At 46.4% G+C, this 22,365-nt stretch overlaps 1 protein-coding gene across 1 annotated transcript; it reads right to left on the bottom strand.

Moving 5' to 3' along the window:
* Nucleotides 1-18,422: 18,422 nt before the first annotated feature.
* On the bottom strand, nt 18,423-22,078 carry LOC110494864 (homeobox protein BarH-like 1). Its single transcript, XM_021570192.2, has 4 exons — nt 21,479-22,078; nt 19,598-19,889; nt 19,264-19,348; nt 18,423-19,126 (listed from the first exon to the last, which is right to left on the bottom strand). The coding sequence occupies exons 1-4, from the start codon at nt 21,684-21,686 to the stop codon at nt 18,959-18,961; spliced, it is 753 nt and encodes a 250-aa protein (XP_021425867.1). The 5' UTR covers nt 21,687-22,078; the 3' UTR covers nt 18,423-18,958.
* Between the last annotated feature and the right edge of the window lie 287 nt (nt 22,079-22,365).

The raw sequence follows: 22,365 nt of genomic DNA, 5'->3' as shown, positions 1-22,365 counted from the left end.
CTATAGAAGCCAATAGCTAGGGTTCGGCCCACAGCAGACTATAGCTTGGGTTCAGCCCTATAGAAGCCTATAGCTTGGAGTCGGCCCACAGAAGACTATAGCTAGGGTTCAGCCCTACAGAAACCTATAGCTTGGGTTCAGCCCACAGCAGACTATAGCTAGGGTTCAGCCCTACAGAGGCCTATAGCTTGGGTTCGGCCCTACAGAAACCTATAGCTTGGGTCTCCAAATTTCATCCAAGCAAATTGAGGGCACACAATTAAAATTGTGAATAACGACACAGCTATGTATAGCCTACTTCACTATGGAAAAGGAGTCACAATACATGTCATGTTGATAGGACTTTCAGTTTGCTTCCAAATAACTGGTTTCACATTCATCTCTAGGGATCATAAGGAAAACTAATGTAAAACAATGAATGTGATTTACAATCCCCTTCTCCAAACAGATTACTCATTTAACTAGCTCTTATCAATTTATCAACGTAATGGTGGTGGAATTTTTAGGGACAAGGTCAGAATATGACACATCTGTAGACACACCTCCGGCCACACCTTAATTTATTAGCTCTCCCCCCAAAATGAATAGCATGTTATTCTGATCCTTGAGTTTAAGATCACAATATGCATAGAGAGAGAAGTGCTTAAAAGGGAATGACATTCCATTTACACTTAACTCAGGTCGTAGTTTCCCCCTCAGAGAATAATCATTGATATGCCTCATCAGAGAATAATCCTTGATATGCCTCATCAGAGAATAATCATTGATATGCCTCAGAGAATAATCCTTGATATGCCTCATCAGAGAATAATCCTTGATATGCCTCATCAGAGAATAATCCTTGATATGCCTCATCAGAGAATAATCCTTGATATGCCTCATCAGAGAATAATCCTTGATATGCCTCATCAGAGAATAATCCTTGATATGCCTCATCAGAGAATAATCCTTGATATGCCTCAGAGAATAATCCTTGATATGCCTCATCAGAGAATAATCCTTGATATGCCTCATCAGAGAATAATCCTTGATATGCCTCATCAGAGAATAATCCTTGATATGCCTCAGAGAATAATCCTTGATATGCCTCAGAGAATAATCCTTGATATGCCTCAGAGAATAATCCTTGATATGCCTCAGAGAATAATCCTTGATATGCCTCAGAGAATAATCCTTGATATGCCTCAGAGAATAATCCTTGATATGCCTCAGAGAATAATCCTTGATATGCCTCATCAGAGATGCAATATTTTATGGGGAAGATTGTTGACCATGCATTTATTTACACAGTAGTGTCCTACTCCTATCATCCATTGTAGTCATAACAATATTAGAAAGGACTGTCTGGGATGTTTAGGGCTGAACCCAAGCTATAGGTTTCTGTAGGACTGAACTCAAGCTATAGGCTTCTGTAGGGCTGAACCCAAGCTATAGGCTTCTGTAGGGCTGAACCCAAGCTATAGTCTACTGTAGGGCTGAACCCAAGCTATAGTCTTCTGTAGAGCTGAACCCAAGCTATAGTCTTCTGTAGGGCTGAACCCTAGCTATAGTCTTCTTTATTTTTATTTTTATTTTTATTTCACCTTTATTTAACCAGGTAGGCTAGTTGAGAACAAGTTCTCATTTGCAACTGCGACCTGGCCAAGATAAGGCATAGCAGTGTGAACAGACAACACAGAGTTACACATGGAGTAAACAATTAACAAGTCAGTAACACAGTAGAAAAAAGGGGAGTCTATATATACATTGTGTGCAAAAGGCATGAGAAGGTAGGCAAATAATTACAATTATGCAGATTAACACTGGAGTGATAAATGATCAGATGGTTATGTACAGGTAGAGATTGGTGTGCAAAAGAGCAGAAAAATAAAAATAAATAAATAAAAACAGTATGGGGATGAGGTAGGTGAAAATGGGTGGGCTATTTACCAATAGACTATGTACAGCTGCAGCGATCGGTTAGCTGCTCGGATAGCAGATGTTTGAAGTTGGTGAGGGAGATAAAAGTCTCCAACTTCAGCGATTTTTGCAATTCGTTCCAGTCACAGGCAGCAGAGAACTGGAACGAAAGGCGGCCAAATGAGGTGTTGGCTTTAGGGATGATCAGTGAGATACACCTGCTGGAGCGCGTGCTACGGATGGGTGTTGCCATCGTAACCAGTGAACTGAGATAAGGCGGAGCTTTACCTAGCGTGGACTTGTAGATGACCTGGAGCCAGTGGGTCTGGCGACGAATATGTAGCGAGGGCCAGCCGACTAGAGCATACAAGTCGCAGTGGTGGGTGGTATAAGGTGCTTTAGTGACAAAACGGATGGCACTGTGATAAACTGCATCCAGTTTGCTGAGTAGAGTGTTGGAAGCAATTTTGTAGATGACGTCGCCGAAGTCGAGGATCGGTAGGATAGTCAGTTTTACTAGGGTAAGTTTGGCGGCGTGAGTGAAGGAGGCTTTGTTGCGGAATAGAAAGCCGACTCTTGATTTGATTTTCGATTGGAGATGTTTGATATGGGTCTGGAAGGAGAGTTTAGAGTCTAGCCAGACACCTAGGTACTTATAGATGTCCACATATTCAAGGTCGGAACCATCCAGGGTGGAGATGCTGGTCAGGCGTGCGGGTGCAGGCAGCGAACGGTTGAAAAGCATGCATTTGGTTTTACTAGCGTTTAAGAGCAGTTGGAGGCCACGGAAGGAGTGCTGTATGGCATTGAAGCTCGTTTGAAGGTTAGATAGCACAGTGTCCAAGGACGGGCCGGAAGTATATAGAATGGTGTCGTCTGCGTAGAGGTGGATCAGGGAATCGCCCGCAGCATGAGAAACATCATTGATATATACAGAGAAAAGAGTCGGCCCGAGAATTGAACCCTGTGGCACCCCCATAGAGACTGCCAGAGGACCGGACAGCATGCCCTCCGATTTGACACACTGAACTCTGTCTGCAAAGTAATTGGTAAACCAGGCAAGGCAGTCATCCGAAAAACCGAGGCTACTGAGTCTGCCGATAAGAATACGGTGATTGACAGAGTCGAAAGCCTTGGCAAGGTCTATGAAGACGGCTGCACAGTACTGTCTTTTATCGATGGCGGTTATGATATCGTTTAGTACCTTGAGCGTGGCTGAGGTACACCCGTGACCGGCTTCTGTAGGGCCAAACCTACTGAGTTGATGTATGTAGTTCAGAATGTTTTAATTATGTACCTGGGATTTTCTCAGTTTGATTTTACAATTTGTGTCAAGTTAAAAATTGGCCACAATCTGGGAGCCATGTCAGTAATACACACAGACTCTCACGTTGTCACACCCTGACCATAGTTTGCTTTGTATGTTTCTATGTTTTGTTTGGTCAGGGTGTGATCTGAGTGGGCATTCTATGTTGTGTGTCTAGTTTGTCTGTTTCTGTGTTTGGCCTGATATGGTTCTCAATCAGAGGCAGGTGTTAGTCATTGTCTCTGATTGGGAACCATATTTAGGTAGCCTGTTTGGTGTTGGGGTTTGTGGGTGATTGTTCCTGTCTTTGTGTTTGTTACACCAGATAGGGCTGTTTTCGATTTTTCACATTTCTTGTTTTTGTATATTGTTCTATTTTCATCTTTATTAAAGATGTATCTAAATAACCACGCTGCGTTTTGGTCCGCCTCTCCTTCAACAGAAGAAAGCCGTTACAGAATCACCCACCACAACAGGACCAAGCGGCGTGGTGACAGGCAGCGGCAGCAGGAGCAGCGAAGTATGGACTATACCACTTGGGAGAAAATATACAGGTGGGCGGTCGACCCAGGGAGAGTGCCGGAGTCCGCCTGGGATTCGCTGGAGCAGTGCGAAGAGGGTTATAGGAGAATGGAGTTGGAGAGACGAACACGGCGGCGTGGATGGAAGCCCGAGAGTCAGCCCCAAACATTTCTTGGGGGGTGGCACACAGGGAGTATGGCGAAGCCAGGTAGGAGACCTGCGCCAAATTCCTGTGCTTACCGGGGGGCTAGAGAGACCGGGCAGGCACTGTGTTATGCTGCGGGCGCATAGCCCGGTACATACCAGCTCCTCGTATCGGCCGGGCTAGAGTGGTCATCGAGCCAAGTGTCATGAAGCCGGCTCTACGAATCTGGTTTCCAGTGCGTCTCCTTGGGCCGGCTTACATGGCACCAGCCTTGCGCATGGTTTCCCCGGTTCGCCTGCATAGCCCAGTGTGGGCTATTCCACCTCACCGCACTGGCAGGGCGACCGGGAGCATTCAACCAGGTAAGGTTGGGCAGGCTCGGTGCTCAAGAGCTCCAGTGCGCCTGCACGGTCTGGTCTATCCTGTACCACCTCCACGCACCAGCCCTCCGGTGGCAGCTTCCCACGCCAGGCTTCCTGTGCATGTCCTCGGCTCAGTACCACCAGTGCCAGCACCACGCATCAGGCCTACAGTGCGCCTCGCCCGTCCGGCGCTGCCGGAGTCTCCCGCCCGTCCGGCGCTGCCAGAGTCTCCCGCCCGTCCGGCGCTGCCAGAGTCTGAGGCGCCAGAGCCCATCTGCCCAGAGGCGCCAGAGCCCATCTGCCCAGAGGCGCCAGAGCCCATCTGCCCAGAGGCGCCAGAGCCCATCTGCCCAGAGGCGCCAGAGCCCATCTGCCCAGAGGCGCCAGAGCCCATCTGCCCCGAGCTGCCCCTCTGTCCCGAGCTGCCCCTCTGTCCAGTGGGGTCATTTAGAAAGGTCGCCGTGGTTAGGAGGCCACGGAAGCGGACAATGTGGCGGACTAAGACTATGGTGAAGTTGGGGCCACGTCCAGCACCAGAGCCGCCACCGCGGACAGATGCCCACCCAGACCCTCCCCAATAGGTTCAGGGTTTGCGGACGGAGTCCGCACCTTGTGGGGCGGGGGGGGGGGGGGGGGGGGGGTACTGTCACACCCTGACCATAGTTTGCTTTGTATGTTTTGTTTAGTCAGAGTGTGATCTGAGTGGGCATTCTATGTTGTGTGTCTAGTTTGTCTGTTTCTGTGTTTGGCCTGATATGGTTCTCAGAGGCAGGTGTTAGTCATTGTCTTTGATTGGGAACCATATTTAGGTAGCCTGTTTGGTGTTGGGGTTTGTGGGTGATTGTTCCTGTCTGTGTTTGTTACACCAGATAGGGCTGTTTTCGGTTTTTCACGTTTCTTGTTTTTGTATATTGTTCTATTTTCATCTTTATTAAAGATGTATCTAAATAACCACGCTGTGTTTTGGTCCGCCTCTCCTTCAACAGAAGAAAGCCGTTACACACGTCCTGACCATAGAGGATTTATTTTCTATGGTGTGGAGTAGGTCAGGGCGTGACTGGGGGGTTAGTCTAGTTTATATTTTCTATGTGGGGTTCTAGGTTGTTTTTTCTATGTTGGGGTTTTGGTATGATTCTGAAATAGAGGCAGCTGACTATCGTTGTCTCTAATTGGGGATCATACTTAAGTAGCATTTTTTCCACCTGTGGGTTATGGGATATTGTTTGTGTTAGTGTGTTTGAGCACTACGTTGTCACGGGTCTTTGTAAGTTTTGTTATTTTGTTTCCAGTTTCACTTTGTAATTAAAGATGTGGAACTATACTCACGCTGCGCCTTGGTCTGCTCATTTAGAAGAACGTGACAGAATATCCCATCAAAACAGGACCAAGCAGCGTGCCCAGGTGAAGAAAGTATCCTGGGCTTGGGAGGAGAGAAAGAAGGAGAAGACATTCTGGACATGGGAGGAAATTATGGCTGGAGACAAAAGCCTTCCGTGGAAGCAGATGCAGGGAGAGAAGGGAGGACAGCGACGGCACCGGGGTTCGCGGCCACAGAAAGCCCAAGGACAACCCCAAGATTTTTTGGGGGGGTGGCACAAGGGGTGGCCGGTTGAATAGAGGAGTGAGCCAGAGCCTGTGTGGGAGTTGATTGAAGAAGGTAATGAGAGATACCGGAGAGAGGTTGTGGAAAGGAGTATGCTGCAGTGCAGGCTCGTTGAAAAGCGCTTCCTCAGCCTGGCACCATCTGTGGCAGCTCTACGCACCAATTCTCCAGTACGCCTTCACAGCCCAGTATGTCCTGTGCCAACTCCTCGTACTTGCCGTGAGAAGTGTGTTAAAGTTCCGGTACCATTGATGCGGCTATACGCCCCAAGTCTCCAGTACGCCTCCACAGCCCAGTACGTCCTGTGCCTCCTCCTCGCACTCTCCCTCAAGTGCGCCTTCCCAGTCAGGTACGTCCTGTGCCTCCTCCTCGCACTCTCCCTCAAGTGTGCCTTCCCAGTCAGGTACGTCCTGTGCCTCCTCCTCGCACTCTCCCTCAAGTGCGCCTTCCCAGTCAGGTACGTCCTGTGCCTCCTCCTCGCACTCTCCCTCAAGTGCGCCTTCCCAGTCAGGTACGTCCTGTTCCTCCTCCTCACACTCTCCCTCAAGTGCGCCTTCCCAGTCAGGTACGTCCTGTGCCTCCTCCTCGCACTCTCCCTCAAGTGCGCCTTCCCAGTCAGGTACGTCCTGTTCCTGCTCCTCGCACTTTCCTTGGAGTGCTTGTCAACAGTCCAGTACGTCCTGTGCCTCCTCCTCGCACTCTCCCTCAAGTGCGCCTTCCCAGTCCAGTACGTCCTGTGTCTGCTCCTCGCACTCTCCCTCAAGTGCGCCTTCCCAGTCAGGTACGTCCTGTGCCTGCTCCTCGCACTCTCCCTCAAGTACGCCTTCCCAGTCAGGTACGTCCTGTGCCTCCTCCTCGCACTCTCCTTCAAGTGGGCCTTCCCAGTCAGGTACGTCCTGTGCCTCCTCCTCGCACTCTCCCTCAAGTGCGCCTTCCCAGTCAGGTATGTCCTGTTCCTGCTCCTCGCACTTTCCTTGGAGTGCTTGTCAACAGTCCAGTACGTCCTGTGCCTCCTCCTCGCACTCTCCCTCAAGTGCGCGTCCCCAGTCCGGTGCATCCTGTGCCTGCTCCTCGCACTCCCCCTGAAGTGCATTTCACCAGTCCGGGGCCACCTGTGCCGGCCCCACGCATAAGGCCTCCAGTGCGCCTCCCCAGTCCAGAGCTTCCGGCGATGGTCCGGAGCTTCCGGCGATGGTCCACGGTCCGGAGCCTCCGCCGATGGTCTGGAGCCTCCAGCTCCATGGCAGGAGTCTTCCTCTGCACCGATGCCCAGTCTAGACACAGCGTCCAGTCCCGCTCCATGGCAGGAGTCTTCTTCTGCACCTAGGTCCAGTCCAGGCACAGTGTTCAGCCCAGGTCCATGGCTGGATCCACGAGCTGAGCGGGTTCTTCGTCCCGCACCAGAGCCTCCCACTATGTTGGCAGGATGAGCGGGTACTTCGCCCCACACCAGAGCCGCCACCGACACTAGACACCCCCTAACCCTCCCTTTTGGTTTCAGGTTTTGCGGCCGGAGTCCACACCTTTGGGGGGGGGATACTGTCACGTCCTGAACATAGAGAGCCCTTTATTTTCTATGGTGGAGTAGGTCAGGGCGTGACTGGGGGGTTAGTATAGTTGATATTTTCTATGTGGAGTTCTAGGTTGTTTTTTCTATGTTGGGGTTTTGGTATGATTCCCAAATAGAGGCAGCTGACTATTGTTGTCTCTAATTGGGGCTCATACTTAAGTAGCATTTTTTCCACCTGTGGGTTATGGGATATTGTTTGTGTTAATGTGTTTAAGCACTACGTTGTCACGGGTCTTTGTAAGTTTGGTTGTTATGTTTCCAGTTTCACTTTGTAATTAAAGATGTGGAACTATACTCAGTCTGCTCATTTAGAAGAACGTGACACAGACATTTATAACTGTAGTGTTAGTTCCCTTCAGTTTGTAACCTATATTTATAACTGTCACTGTAGTGTAGTTTCCTTCAGTTTGTGACCTACATTTTGCATCATTCCATTCCATCTAACTTTCTTTCCTGTCACGTCCATGTAGTTGTTCCAGAAGGTTGCTAGCATTAGTGGCTCATATTAGGCTAACTCTCTGCAATACTTATTTGCCTATTTGAATCGTTATGGAACTCAGACCATAAATAGCATTTTAAACCTGTTCCATGATTTGTGAGAATTATTCAAGTACATATATGGGACTATTGTTCAACCACTATTGTAAACTTGTATCCACCTTCCAATCAATTATTAATGAATTGAATTTGAATATGATAACTTTCAGGATTGTCCAATTATTTTAGGATGATTTAAACTCTGAAGAGGTAGGGTTTCAGATGTTTTCAGAAGATGGACAGGGACTCTGCTGTCCTAGCTTCAGGGGGGAAGATGGACAGGGACTCTGCTGTCCTAGCTTCAGGGGGAAGATGGACAGGGACTCTGCTGTCCTAGCTTCAGGGAGAAGATGGACAGGGACTCTGCTGTCCTAGCTTCAGGGAGAAGATGGACAGGGACTCTGCTGTCCTAGCTTCAGGGGGAAGATGGACTCTGCTGTCGTAGCTTCAGGGGGAAGATGGACAGGGACTCTGCTGTCCTTGGTTCAGGGGGGGAAGATGGACAGGGACTCTGCTGTCCTAGCTTCAGGGGGGAAGATGGGCAGGGACTCTGCTGTCCTAGCTTCATGGGGAAGATGGGCAGGGACTCTGCTGTCCTAGCTTCAGGGGGAAGATGGACTCTGCTGTCCTCGGTTCAGGGGGGAAGATGGACAGGGACTCTGCTTTCCTAGCTTCAGGGGGGAAGATGGACAGGGACTCTGCTTTCCTAGCTTCAGGGGGGAAGATGGACATGGACTCTGCTGTTCTAGCTTCAGGGGGGAAGATGGACAGGGACTCTGCTGTCCTAGCTTCAGGGGGGAAGATGGACAGGGACTCTGCTGTCCTAGCTTCAGGGGGAAGATGGACAGGGACTCTGCTGTCCTGCCTTCAGGGGGAATATGGGAAGGGGCTCTGCTGTCCTAGCTTCAGGGGGAAGATGGACAGGGACTCTGCTGTCCTAGCTTCAGGGGGGAAGATGGACAGGGACTCTGCTGTCCTGCCTTCAGGGGGAATATGGGAAGGGGCTCTGCTGTCCTAGCATCAGGGGGAAGATGGACAGGGACTCTGCTGTCCTAGCTTCAGGGGGGAAGATGGACAGGGACTCTGCTATCCTAGCTTCAGGGGGGAAGATGGACAGGGACTCTGCTGTCCTAGCTTCAGGGGGAAGATGGACAGGGACTCTGCTGTCCTAGCTTCAGGGGGGAAGATGGACAGGGACTCTGCTGTCCTAGCTTCAGGGGGGAAGATGGACAGGGACTCTGCTGTCCTAGCTTCAGGGGGAAGCTGGTTCCACCATTTCAGGTGCCAGGAAAGAGAAGAGGGGTGGGACTGCATATACAGTGCCTTGCGAAAGTATTCGGCCCCCTTGAACTTTGCGATCTTTTGCCACATTTCAGGCTTCAAACATAAATATATAAAACTGTATTTTTTTGTGAAGAATCAACAACAAGTGGGACACAATCATGAAGTGGAACAACATTTATTGGATATTTCAAACTTTTTTAACAAATCAAAAACTGAAAAATTGGGCGTGCAAAATTATTCAGCCCCCTTAAGTTAATACTTTGTAGCGCCACCTTTTGCTGCGATTACAGCTGTAAGTCGCTTGGGGTATGTCTCTATCAGTTTTGCACATCGAGAGACTGAAATTTTTTCCCATTCCTCCTTGCAAAACAGCTCGAGCTCAGTGAGGTTGGATGGAGAGCATTTGTGAACAGCAGATTTCAGTTCTTTCCACAGATTCTCGATTGGATTCAGGTCTGGACTTTGACTTGGCCATTCTAACACCTGGATATGTTTATTTTTGAACCATTCCATTGTAGATTTTGCATTATGTTTTGGATCATTGTCTTGTTGGAAGACAAATCTCCGTCCCAGTCTCAGGTCTTTTGCAGACTGCATCAGGTTTTCTTCCAGAATGGTCCTGTATTTGGCTCCATCCATCTTCCCATCAATTTTAACCATCTTCCCTGTCCCTGCTGAAGAAAAGCAGGCCCAAACCATGATGCTGCCACCACCATGTTTGACAGTGGGGATGGTGTGTTCAGCTGTGTTGCTTTTACGCCAAACATAACGTTTTGCATTGTTGCCAAAAAGTTACATTTTGGTTTCATCTGACCAGAGCACCTTCTTCCACATGTTTGGTGTGTCTCCCAGGTGGCTTGTGGCAAACTTTAAACAACACTTTTTATGGATATCTTTAAGAAATGGCTTTCTTCTTGCCACTCTTCCATAAAGGCCAGATTTGTGCAATATACAACTGATTGTTGTCCTATGGACAGAGTCTCCCACCTCAGCTGTAGATCTCTGCAGTTCATCCAGAGTGATCATGGGCCTCTTGGCTGCATCTCTGATCAGTCTTCTCCTTGTATGAGCTGAAAGTTTAGAGGGACGGCCAGGTCTTGGTAGATTTGCAGTGGTCTGATACTCCTTCCATTTCAATATTATCGCTTGCACAGTGCTCCTTGGGATATTTAAAGCTTGGGAAATCTTTTTGTATCCAAATCCGGCTTTAAACTTCTTCACAACAGTATCTCGGACCTGCCTGGTGTGTTCCTTGTTCTTCATGATGCTCTCTGCGCTTTTAACGGACCTCTGAGACTATCACAGTGCAGGTGCATTTATACGGAGACTTGATTACACACAGGTGGATTGTATTTATCATCATTAGTCATTTAGGTCAACATTGGATCATTCAGAGATCCTCACTGAACTTCTGGAGAGAGTTTGCTGCACTGAAAGTAAAGGGGCTGAATAATTTTGCACGCCCAATTTTTCAGTTTTTGATTTGTTAAAAAAGTTTGAAATATCCAATAAATGTCGTTCCACTTCATGATTGTGTCCCACTTGTTGTTGATTCTTCACAAAAAAATACAGTGTTATATCTTTATGTGTGAAGCCTGAAATGTGGCAAAAGGTCGCAAAGTTCAAGGGGGCCGAATACTTTCGCAAGGCACTGTATCTTGGGCTCAAGCTAGACATACAAATGCTGCTGTTGACTGGGCCTCCTTCATAGCGCTAAGAAACAAATGCACAGGATTGATCAGGAAGTCCAAATCAGATGACTATTGGAAGCTAATCAAATCAGCACCGGGTTCTAATGTCTCCTCTGGCCTTCCTGACCATTAAATGATGGATTCTAATGAAGTGAAGGATAAAGCAGATATTGTAGGGGTTTTAACAAGCACTTCATATCTGCTGGTTCAGGTTTTGATAATGGTGGGGCCCAGGCCTCTAATGTAAGCTCTGTCACAGTTAACTATGATATAGGCCCTCATGTGAACCATTTTAACTTTGAGCCTGTTTCTTATGCTGAGGTCTATAAAGCACTAAAGGCAATAGACACTAAAAAGTCTGCATGTCCAGACAACCTGGACCCCTACCTCTTAAAGATAGCAGCTGGTATTATTACTGAACCTGTGGCTCACATTTTCAACTTGAGTCTCTTGACCTATTCCATACCCAGCATTTGGAATTCAGCTGATGTCCTCCCACTGCTAATAACTATCATCCTATCTCCAAACTCCCTATCCTGGCCAAAGTCTATGGATCCCTAGTGAGCTCCCTATCCTGGCCAAAGTCTCTGAAACCCTAGTGAACTCCCTATCCTGGTCAAAGTCTATGAATCCCTAGTAAACTCCCTATCCTGGCCAAAGTCTATGAATCCCTAGGGAACTCCCTATCCTGGCCAAAGTCTCTGAATCCCTAGTGAACTCACAGTTAAAAAACTTCTTAATTGAAAATAACATACTGAGCAGGGTTCAGTCTGGCTTTAGATCGGGGTACAGCACCACAACTGCAGCTATGGCAGTGGCAAACAACATCATTAATGCACTTGATAAAAAGCAACACTGTGCTGCTCTGTTTGTGGATTGATCAAAATCCTTTGACTCAGTTGACCAGGAATTGTTGTTAGCTAGACTCAGAAACATTGGTCTCAGTGAAGGGGCAGTAAATTGGTTTAGGAACTACCTTTCTGACAGAACACAATGTGTTATATACTGACAATCACAAGTCTAGCTTTCTGGAGATTAATAGAAGTGTGCCCCAGGGTTCTATTTTAGCTCCTGTGTTGTTCTCAATTTTTATTCATGATTTGGGAAATGGGATGCAACCAGCAGATGATAGTCATCTATTCATGTACTCCTTCTCTGGTTCAGGCTGTTGAAGAGCTCCAGACTGCTTTTCAGTCACTGTAGGCCTCCCTTTATGGTCTCAAACTGGTCTTGAATGTACCAAAAACTAAATTCATGACCTTTACCAGAGCCTGAACTCTGCCAGAGAAGGTTAGCATGGTCACATCTGATGGCTTATCCATTGAAAAAGCGTCATCCTATAAATATCCAGGTATTTGTTGTCCTTTAAATTTCATGTGGATAATCTTGTGACAAAGATTAAATTGAAATTGGGTTATTGTCACGTTCTGACCTTGATTTTCCGTTGTTTTGTATTTATTTAGTATGGTCAGGGCGTGAGTTGGGTGGGCAGTCTGTTTGTTTTTCTATGTTTTGGGGCATTTCTATGTTTTCGGCCTAGTATGGTTCTCAATCAGAGGCAGGTGTCATTAGTTGTCTCTGATTGAGAATCATACTTAGGTAGCCTGGGTTTCACTGTGTGTTTGTGGGTGATTGTTCCTGTCACTGTGTTTGTTGTCACAGGATAGGCTGTATAGGTTTTTCACGTTCCGTTTGTTGTTTTGTAGATTTAGTTATTTCATGTATCGTTCATTTTCCATTAAAGAACATGAGTAACCACCACGCTGCTTTTTGGTCCGCTTCTCCTTCTACAGACGAACGTCGTTACAGAATCACCCACCACAACAGGACCAAGCAGCATGGTAACGGGCAACAGCGGCACAAGGAGGAATGGACTTGGGACGATGTGTTGGACGGCAAGGGTTGCTACACATGGGAGGAGATCCTGGGGGGAAAGGATCGCCTTCCATGGGAACAGGTGGAGGCAGCGAGGAGAGCAGAGGCAGCCGGAGAGAGGAGCCGGCGATATGAGGGAACACGGTTGGCAAGGAAGCCCGGGAGTCAGCCCCAAAAATGTCTTGGGGGGGGGGGGCTAACAGGGAGTATGGCTACGCCAGGTAGGAGACCTGAGCCAACTTCCTGTGGTTACCGGGGGGCTAGAGAGACCGGGCAGGCACTGTGTTATGCGGTGGAGCGCACGGTGTCCCCAGTGCGGGTGCACAGCCCGGTGCGGTACATTCCAGCTCCGCGTATCGGCCGGGCTAGAGTGGGCATCGAGCCAAGTGCCATGAAGCCGGCTCTACGCATCTGGTCTTCAGTGCGTCTCCTTGGGCCGGCTTACATGGCACCAGCCTTGCGCACGGTGTCCCCGGTTCGCCTGCATAGCCCAGTGCGGGCTATTCCACCTCGCCGCACTGGCAGGGCGACCGGGACCATTCAACCGGGTAAGGTTGGGCAGGCTCGGTGCTCAAGAGCTCCAGTGCGCCTGCACGGCCCGGTCTATCCGTCACCACCTCCACGCACCAGCCCTCCGGTGGCAGCCCCCCGTACCAGGCTGTCTCTCCGGCCCATCCTTACAGGGGCTCCCTCCTGTCTCCCGCCTCTCCGGCGCTACCAGAGCCTTCCTCCTGTCCAGCGCTGCCGGAGTCTCCCGCCTGTTCGGCGCTACGAGAGCTGCTCAGTCCGGCGCTTCAAGAGCCTTCCTCCTCTCCAGCGCCGCCAGTGCCGCCGTCTGCCCAGCGCCGCCAGTGCCGCCCGTCTGCCCAGCGCCGCCAGTGCCGCCCGTCTGCCCAGCGCCGCCAGTGCCGCCCGTCTGCCCAGTGCCGCCCGTCTGCCCAGCGCCGCCAGTGCCGCCCGTCAGCCAGGGGCCGCCAGTGCCGCCAGTCAGCCAGGGGCCGCCAGTGCCGCCAGTCAGCCAGGGGCCGCCAGTGCCGCCAGTCAGCCAGGGGCCGCCAGTCAGCCAGGGGCCGCCAGTGTCGCCAGTCAGCCAGGGGCCGCCAGTCAGCCAGGGGCCGCCAGTGCCGCCAGTCAGCCAGGGGCCGCCCGAGCAGCTGCCGCCCCTCTGTCCCGAGCAGCTGCCGCCCCTCTGTCCCGAGCAGCTGCCGCCCCTCTGTCCCGAGCAGCTGCCGCCCCTCTGTCCCGAGCAGCTGCCGCCCCTCTGTCTCGAGCTGCTATCGCCCCTCTGTCCCAAGCTGCTGCCGCCCCTCTGTCCCGAGCAGCTGCCCCTCTGTCCCGAGCAGTTGTCCCTCTGTCCCGAGCAGCTGCTTCACCTCTGTCCCGAGCTGCCCCTCTGTCCCAAGCAGCCCCTCTGTCCAGTAGGGTCATTGAGAGGGGTGGCCATGGTGAGAAAGCCACGGAGGCGGACAATAAGGCGGACTAAGACAATGATGAAGTGGAGTCCGCGTCCCGCGCCAGAGCCGCCACCGTGGACAGACGCCCACCCAGACCCTCCCCTATAGGTCAAGGTTTTGCGGCCGGAGTCCGCACCTTTGGGGGGGGGGGGGGGTACTGTCACGTTCTGACCTCTATTTCCGTTGTTTTGTATTTATTTAGTATGGTCAGGGCGTGAGTTGGGTGGGCAGTCTGTTTGTTTTTCTATGTTTTCGGCCTAGTATGGTTCTCAATCAGAGGCAGGTGTCATTAGTTGTCTCTGATTGAGAATCATACTTAGGTAGCCTGGGTTTCACTGTGTGTTTGTGGGTGATTGTTCCTGTCACTGTGTTTGTTGTCACAGGATAGGCTGTATAGGTTTTTCACGTTCCGTTTGTTGTTTTGTAAATTTAGTTATTTCATGTATCGTTCATTTTCCATTAAAGAACATGAGTAACCACCATGCTGCTTTTTGGTCCGCTTCTCCTTCTACAGACGAACGTCGTTACAGTTATTATTTTTGTAATAAGGCTTGCTTCCCACTTATGTCTAGAAAGAAGCTTGTTCAGGCCACTTTTCTCTCTGTAATTGATTATGGTGACTTGTTGTATATGCATGCAACCTCCATTTTACAGAGACTGGACTGTGTATATCATGCATCCTTGCACTTTATTCCAGGTGCCAAGTCACTCACCCACCATTGCACATTGTACCAAATGGTAGGTTGGACCTCACTCTATATGCGCAGAAATATACATGTGTATGTGTTCATCTACAAAGCCCTTTTGGGTAAACTCCCTCTTTACCTCTGTGGTCTGGTCTCCTTCACCACCAGCAGGCAAACTCCCTCTTTACCTCTGTAGTCTGGTCTCCTTCCCCACCAGCAGGTAAACTCCCTCTTTACCTCTGTAGTCTGGTCTCCTTCACCACCAGCAGGTAAACTCCCTCATTACCTCTGTAGTCTGGTCTCCTTCACCACCAGCAGGTAAACTCCCTCTTTACCTCTGTAGTCTGGTCTCCTTCACCACCAGCAGGTAAACTCCCTCTTTACCTCTGTGGTCTGGTCTCCTTCACCAGCAGCAGTTACCATACCTGGTCTCCTAGGTGGTTGCTACTTAAAGTCCCCAGGACTTTCACAGTATTAGGCAAGACTGCCATCTCTTTGTGCACAAAACGCATGGAATAGTCTACAATCCATGCTTCATCTGGATATGTTAGTGGCACTGAATGGATTTAAAATATTGATGGGAGACTGTTACAGAGGAGTGTAAATGCTTTTTTAAAGCCTGGATCATGCTGTTGTATGTTTTAATGATGTAATGTCGTTCTGCCCCTGAACAGGCAGTTAACCCACTGTTCCTAGGCCGTCATTGAAAATAAGAATTTGTTCTTAACTGACTTGCCTAGTTAAATAAAGGTTAAATAAATATTTAATTGTTGCTGCCTTCTGGCCAGGTCTCCCTTGAAAAAGAGACTCTGGGTCTCAATGGGCTTTTCCTGGTTAAATAAAGGTTCAATTAAAATCATTTTTAAAAAGTTTGCGTATTTTTAAATCTGCCAATTGTTGCTGAAAATGGGACGAATGTGTGTATTTACATGGCAGTGCATGGAGAATGGTGTCATTTCTATCGGGAAAATTAAAGTAAGATGTTGTTCCACTTGGAACCTTAAGTCAAGGTCAGAATACGACATATCTGTAGACACACCTCTGCCACACCGTCATTTCTTTGATCTCCACCCAAAAGGAATAGCTGGTGAATAGCATACTATTCTCATGGGGACCAATTCCGATTTAGGAATTTACGCCTTTCCAACCGCTGAAAACTTGCTAGCTGACAGATTCTTGCGGAATTTTAATTCGATATTGTTTTCAGTAAATGTATCTTAAACCATCCCCTTTAAACACAGTGTACTTTGTCATTTTGAATTTTGTCGACAGACTCGAGAGAATGTGTTCAGAATGTTAAGGATCAGTTAATATATCCATATTCATCTATGTCTCAGCAATTGGTAGATTTAAAAAAAATACTCTGATCTTGTAGATTATTTAGGTTTGGGAAAGTGTTTATGAATCATTTAGATAAAGGTTAAATAAAAATTCTAACATTTAAAAAATAGGTTTGAAGAACCTTTAAGCCTGAAAGAAAGAACGCAGTGGTTGGGTTCGTTCAGTTCTTCAACCCATGGTAATGTTGGAAGATTAGTATACATAGAATTATAACAGGGAGAATACTGTACAATAGTAGGTTATACCCTCGTCTATTACCTGCACTAACCATGGAACTGTGTGATGACACGGCCAGGTATTGCCCCATGTGTTGGTTTCAAATTGTTGCGGCTTTGTCTTTATTTTATTTATTGAACCTTTATTTGAAAAAAGGTCTGCACTTGTTTATTATCAACTGTTACTAATGGTCCTCAGAAACAACCGCATGGCCATGACGGCGTTTACAGTGGAAGCAAATTAAGGTAAACGAAACTATGTAATTAAATGGAATGATAATGTAGGCTATACCAACTGAAGGGAACTAACAGCGTAATTAAATTGAATGATAATGTAAGCTATACCAACTGAAGGGAACTAACGGCGTAATTAAATTGAATGATAATGTAGGTTATACCAACTGAAGCGAACTAACAGTGTAATTAAATGGAATGATAAGGTAGGCTATACCAACTGAAAGGAACTAACAGTTAATTAAATGGAATGATAATGTAGGCTATACCAACTGAAGGGAACTAACGGCGTAATTAAATTGAATGATAATGTAGGCTATACCAACTGAAGCGAACTAACAGTAATTAAATGGAATGATAATGTAAGCTATACCAACTGAAGGGAACTAACAGCGTAATTAAATTGAATGATAATGTAGGCTATACCAACTGAAGCGAACTAACAGTGTAATTAAATGGAATGATAAGGTAGGCTATACCAACTGAAAGGAACTAACAGTTAATTAAATGGAATGATAATGTAGGCTATACCAACTGAAGCGAACTAACAGCGTAATTAAATGGAATGATAATGTAGGCTATACCAACTGAAGTGAACTAACAGCGTAATTAAATGGAATGATAATGTAGGCTATACCAACTGAAGCGAACTAACAGTAATTAAATGGAATGATAATGTAGGCTATACCAACTGAAGCGAACTAACAGTAATTAAATGGAATGATAATGTAGACTACACCAACTGAAGGGAACTAACAGTTAATTGGCAGTTAAATAGGCCTATGTGTGGTCATTAGGCCTACTGACGGTCGATAATGATAGTGGTTAATATTTAACATGACAGAGAATGTCGGGGTAGCAAGTTAAAAGGCCTTACAATGTAAATGCTGCATAATGGCACAGCATTTCATAACTTTACTGTGGGAAAGTTGATATGTTGATTTATGCGGGCTTAACTCGGGTCAGAATCACCCTATTGAGAATATGAAAGGGAGGATACTATTTTATTGTATCAGAAACTAATGTTGTGAGTTGTTATTTGAGACCTGCAAGCTGTTCACTCGTATGCGATATGCTCACTAGTGTGTTTAACGGACTCCATGGTTGGAAAGTGAAGAGCCCTCGGGCCTTATCACCTTACACGATCATTTAGATACGTGATGTCATTATTGACTGATAACGGTTATTTGTTGTCTAGTTAAAAACGTGTGATTAGATCATTATGTTTGAAATATTTGAAACATGACAGTATCATTTCCATTATCGGTGGTGAGCACTAGATTTTATAATATTGGATTTGCCTGTAGGCCTCAGTTATGAGTGTTCAAGCACCAGTTTTCTATGGAGTTAACCTACTTGTGTTAAATTACCCTTAAAGTCATATTATTAAGCACTCATATTTCGCTTTGATCGTTACATTTCGTTTCCGTTCAAATGAACCCAGGGCTGTCTATGTTAGGCCTACCCACCAAGAAATTGTAGCACTGCTAAAATGTTATTAAGTGAACGACTGTTCACATCACAGCGTTGGAACGGAAAAGGCAGATGGATAGGCCTATAAGTGTTCCAGAATGGTAATGTTTTGTAGGGAAAATTACCTCCCAGCTGCCAACATCAACATTCTTATGTTATTGCAGGAAATATCCATTTTGGTCAAATTTCCTTTCAATATAAAATACAAATAAAATAACAATTAAGTGTAAGTGAAAAAATATTTAATTACATCCAAAAATATATTTGTAATAAAAACCGAATAAAACATGTAAATATGCTAAACAAACAAAAGGAGAACAGAATACCTGTGTGTAAAGTGTGTCCTTCGAATGGAGGCAATGAAACAGTACCTACTGGTCGATGGATGTTTCTCTGTCCCCTCTCTCCTTCCTCCTCTCTCTACCGCTCCACAGCAGTAACAGTTTGTCGTGACGCGGAGGGACGCACATAGTAGGTATTGAGAACACATTGATGATGAAAGAAGATGTAATATAGCATACAAAAAGTAACATCGTCCCAGGATGAGCGAGATTAGTAGTAAAAAATCATGTTCCGCCTCTCATACGGAAGGCGAACATGAGTCGCTCTCTAAGTTCCAACATATCCACGTCAAGGTCAAGGCACTTAGATCCAACGGTCGACCATGCATGCAACATTACGCATCCCAGAGGCTGTATGTCAGGAGAACATCGTCAGATAGTTCGTTGTCAGTTAGTCGGAGGCTCGGAGCACCAACGTTATTATTCCTCTTGGTTAGTGCCTGAAAGTGGCGAGGTGGAACAGTCCGATTTACGGTCGACGTCTCGAGACCTCTCATGCTCCGAAAGCTGCTCGCTCGACGGGATGGAATTCTTCTTAGGACGGCCTTTTGGTTTGGTTGGAGATTCCAATCCTCCTCCTTGTAGGACCTGTACAGTGGAAACGATTCAAGTTTCAGTTAAAACAATTCAACCGTCCGCAATGAAACGGTTTAGGCCTACCATAAAACCAAGATAATTGACAAGTCATTCTCCTCCTTGTCATATTGTTCATAATAAGAACTTACTATTTTCTTCCATTTCATTCTCCTGTTCTGGTACCAGGTCTTGACTTGTAGTTGACTCAGATCCAGACACTCAGCAAGATCTATTCTACATGAACAAAGACAGAAGCGATTAGAGAGATTTCCTTTACATTCTCTAATAGCACACTATGACGCTGCCTTGAACTAAAAGCAGTCGATAGTCAATGGTATTAAAGGAGGATATTTTCTTTGGTTTCATCAGTCATAACAGCAGATAAGGCATTTGCATGTTTTTATTTCTGCCTGTCGCCTTTTCCGCACATCACCAATAACTGGGCTTGGGGATAAACGAAGTTGATTGAATTCATTTGAATACCTGTCAGGTGTTGAAAGGTACTTTTGTTTCTCAAATCTCTTCTCCAGGCCCATGAGCTGTAGCTCAGTGAAGACTGTCCTGCTCCGTCGGCCCTTTTTGGTCTTGCTGCTGCCGTCGCCGAGGTGCTCCAGTTTGCTTCGGAGGTGGATGTCCAGCGGGAGGTGGTGGGAGGCTGAGCCGTGTTGCAGGCCTGGAGCCCCAGATAGGAGAGCAGAGCCTAACGGTGATCCAAGTGAACAAGAGAGTGGCGACATGGGGAACTTCAGGATACCCGACTGGTCGGCCTTCAAAACTGAAAGTCAAAGTCCAACAATATCACATTTAAATGGAATTATTCTAGGTCTACACAAAGATAATTAATTTAACAATGCCTATAGGCTGCACACTTGACTATTAGCTTGGCAATTACAAACTGATTATGACAGTTCTCTTGGTAAAAATAAAGGTTAACATGAATACAGAGAAATGTTACTAAAACATTTTATAATATTATTATTAGTAGTATTATTGTATTATATCTGTATTATTTTAATAATAGTTAAGTCATAGTAGTATTGTAGCCTATTTAAGATATTATTACATTATTCTACGATAGGCCTCGGCCCAATACAAATAAGAATAATTTAATTGTAAAATGGTATTGTATTTATTTTATAATTATGGTAATACTTATAGCAATAGTTATATTATTATAAACATTATAGATGTATATTCGTATTAACGTTGAAAATATAATTTCAATTAATGTCATATGTAACCAAATGCATCTACTTTCTAGTCGAAATATTGACAAGCAAAGTGACTTCACACTACTACTCTCTTAGTGTTTTTTCACCCACCAACACAATTTCCCTGAGCCAAATTCATATGACCCATATGACTGCTGAAATGCATAAATAGTGGTATTCGATAAACAAGGACTAGTTTTACAAATCGCATGACCAATCAATGTAAACACGTGTAATAGGTTCTGGCCTTTCTAGGGAGTTTTTCCTAGCCACCGTGCTTCTACACCTGCATTGCTTGCTGTTTGTAGTTTTCAGCTGGGTTTCTGTACAGCACTTTGTGACATCAGCTGATGTAAGAAGGGCTTTATAAATACATTTGATTGATTGATTGATTATACTACACTGGTAAAAGAACACGAGTCCAATACTCTGAAGGCATCGCCCTTTCTAAAGTCTGGTGACACAGTGTGAACATTCGCTCGAGTGGAAACATTCACAAGACAAACTTGTCTACATTTTTTGATACAGCAATATATACTTTAGAAACCTTAAAGATCCAATGAAATTACAATGTTGTTTTTGAAATACGGTGAATTAGGGTGCCCGAATGGCGCAGCGGTCTAAAACGATGCAGTGCAAGAGGCGTCCCTGGTTCGTATCCAGGCTGTATCACATCCGGCCGTGATAGGGAGTCCCAATTGGCCCGGGGTAGGCCGTCATTGTAAATGAGAATTTGTTCTTAACTGACTCTCCTGGTTAAATAAAAAGGCACGCACTGGTAACGCGCTTCTCTCGATTGCTTATTTTGGGGTGCATGGTTGACCTTTGCCCTATAACCTACCATTTGTAGGCTATATATACACATTTAAAACTTTCCTAGATCGTGCACTTTCAATAAGTAAATAATATCAGAAACACAAATGTAAACAGGCTCATATTTAAAGATGCATTAAATCAACTTGTTTTACGAGCGCCATTTGAGACAATTACTGCCTGAACGAATCAAAAGCATTCATCTGGAGTAGGGTTTCCCAAACTCGGTCCTGGTCAAGAGAAGACTATATAACAAAGACTAATTGCAAATACAATCACTTTTTTTCGGGTACACACCTCCATCTTAAAACAAGCTAGAATCAAAAGCAGTGCATCTTACCCAGGTGGTTGTGGTATGGCCGTGCCGATAACAGAGCTTGTACTCCGAACTTGAGCAGCTCCCCTGCCGGGGTAGACACCTTATGGTCCGGGTGGTCGGTCAGAATCTCTTCGATCATGAAGCTCCGGTAGCGATGTGAGTGGGAGCGGTGGTCGTTGTAAGCCTCCGGAAGATAGTAGTGAGCCCCCAAGTCCAAGGGATGCTGCATGGTTCAGTTCCGTCAGCGGGAGAGACCGAGTGCAATAAAAACGTTAATTTTTCTTCCTCCTTGGGTAGTCTAGCTATACCGTAGAGACATGCAATCACATTTAAACAGCCGTCCCTTCTCACTTTACAACTCTGGGATGGAATAAGTCACTCGGGTGCAGGGCTGGAAGTTAACATTCTCAACTGGACACTGAAATAAGCCCGTCCTGATTCTGCCTGGTGGCTGAATCAAACCGTTTCTTTGCTAAAAACCCAACTATGCAGATTGCAATATGGAACCAAACGTCCTCAAAGTGTCATCATAACGTTTAATTTCCGGCCAATATCAAGTAATGCAGTCTACCCCTGTTTACTGTAGGCTATAGCGTCGCCGAGAGTATGCATGGAGCAGTTCAAGGCTTATAAGAGAGTTCCCTTTCTATGCTCCTCCCCTCCTTAGACGAGCCAGCCTCTCAGACCCGAGGAAGGAAGGAACATCTATTAACACTACTTTGCATGATAAAATAGGCAAATTATTTAAGCAAATTAGTAGGCATGTATTTGGTTTGGACACATTAGCCTGCCTATCTACTCTTGACCAGAGAAAGCAAGAGAGATTTATTATGCACAATGTTGAAGGAATGCTGGCGTGAGATGGTCAATTTGAAGGGCCCAATGGCTACGTATTTGAAATGCATTTT

The sequence above is a fragment of the Oncorhynchus mykiss genome, chromosome 17 (genome assembly GCF_013265735.2).
Source record: "Oncorhynchus mykiss isolate Arlee chromosome 17, USDA_OmykA_1.1, whole genome shotgun sequence".
NCBI lineage: Eukaryota > Metazoa > Chordata > Actinopteri > Salmoniformes > Salmonidae > Oncorhynchus > Oncorhynchus mykiss.
Note: the sequence above shows the minus strand (reverse complement) of the source record. Positions and strands in the feature narration are given on the sequence as shown.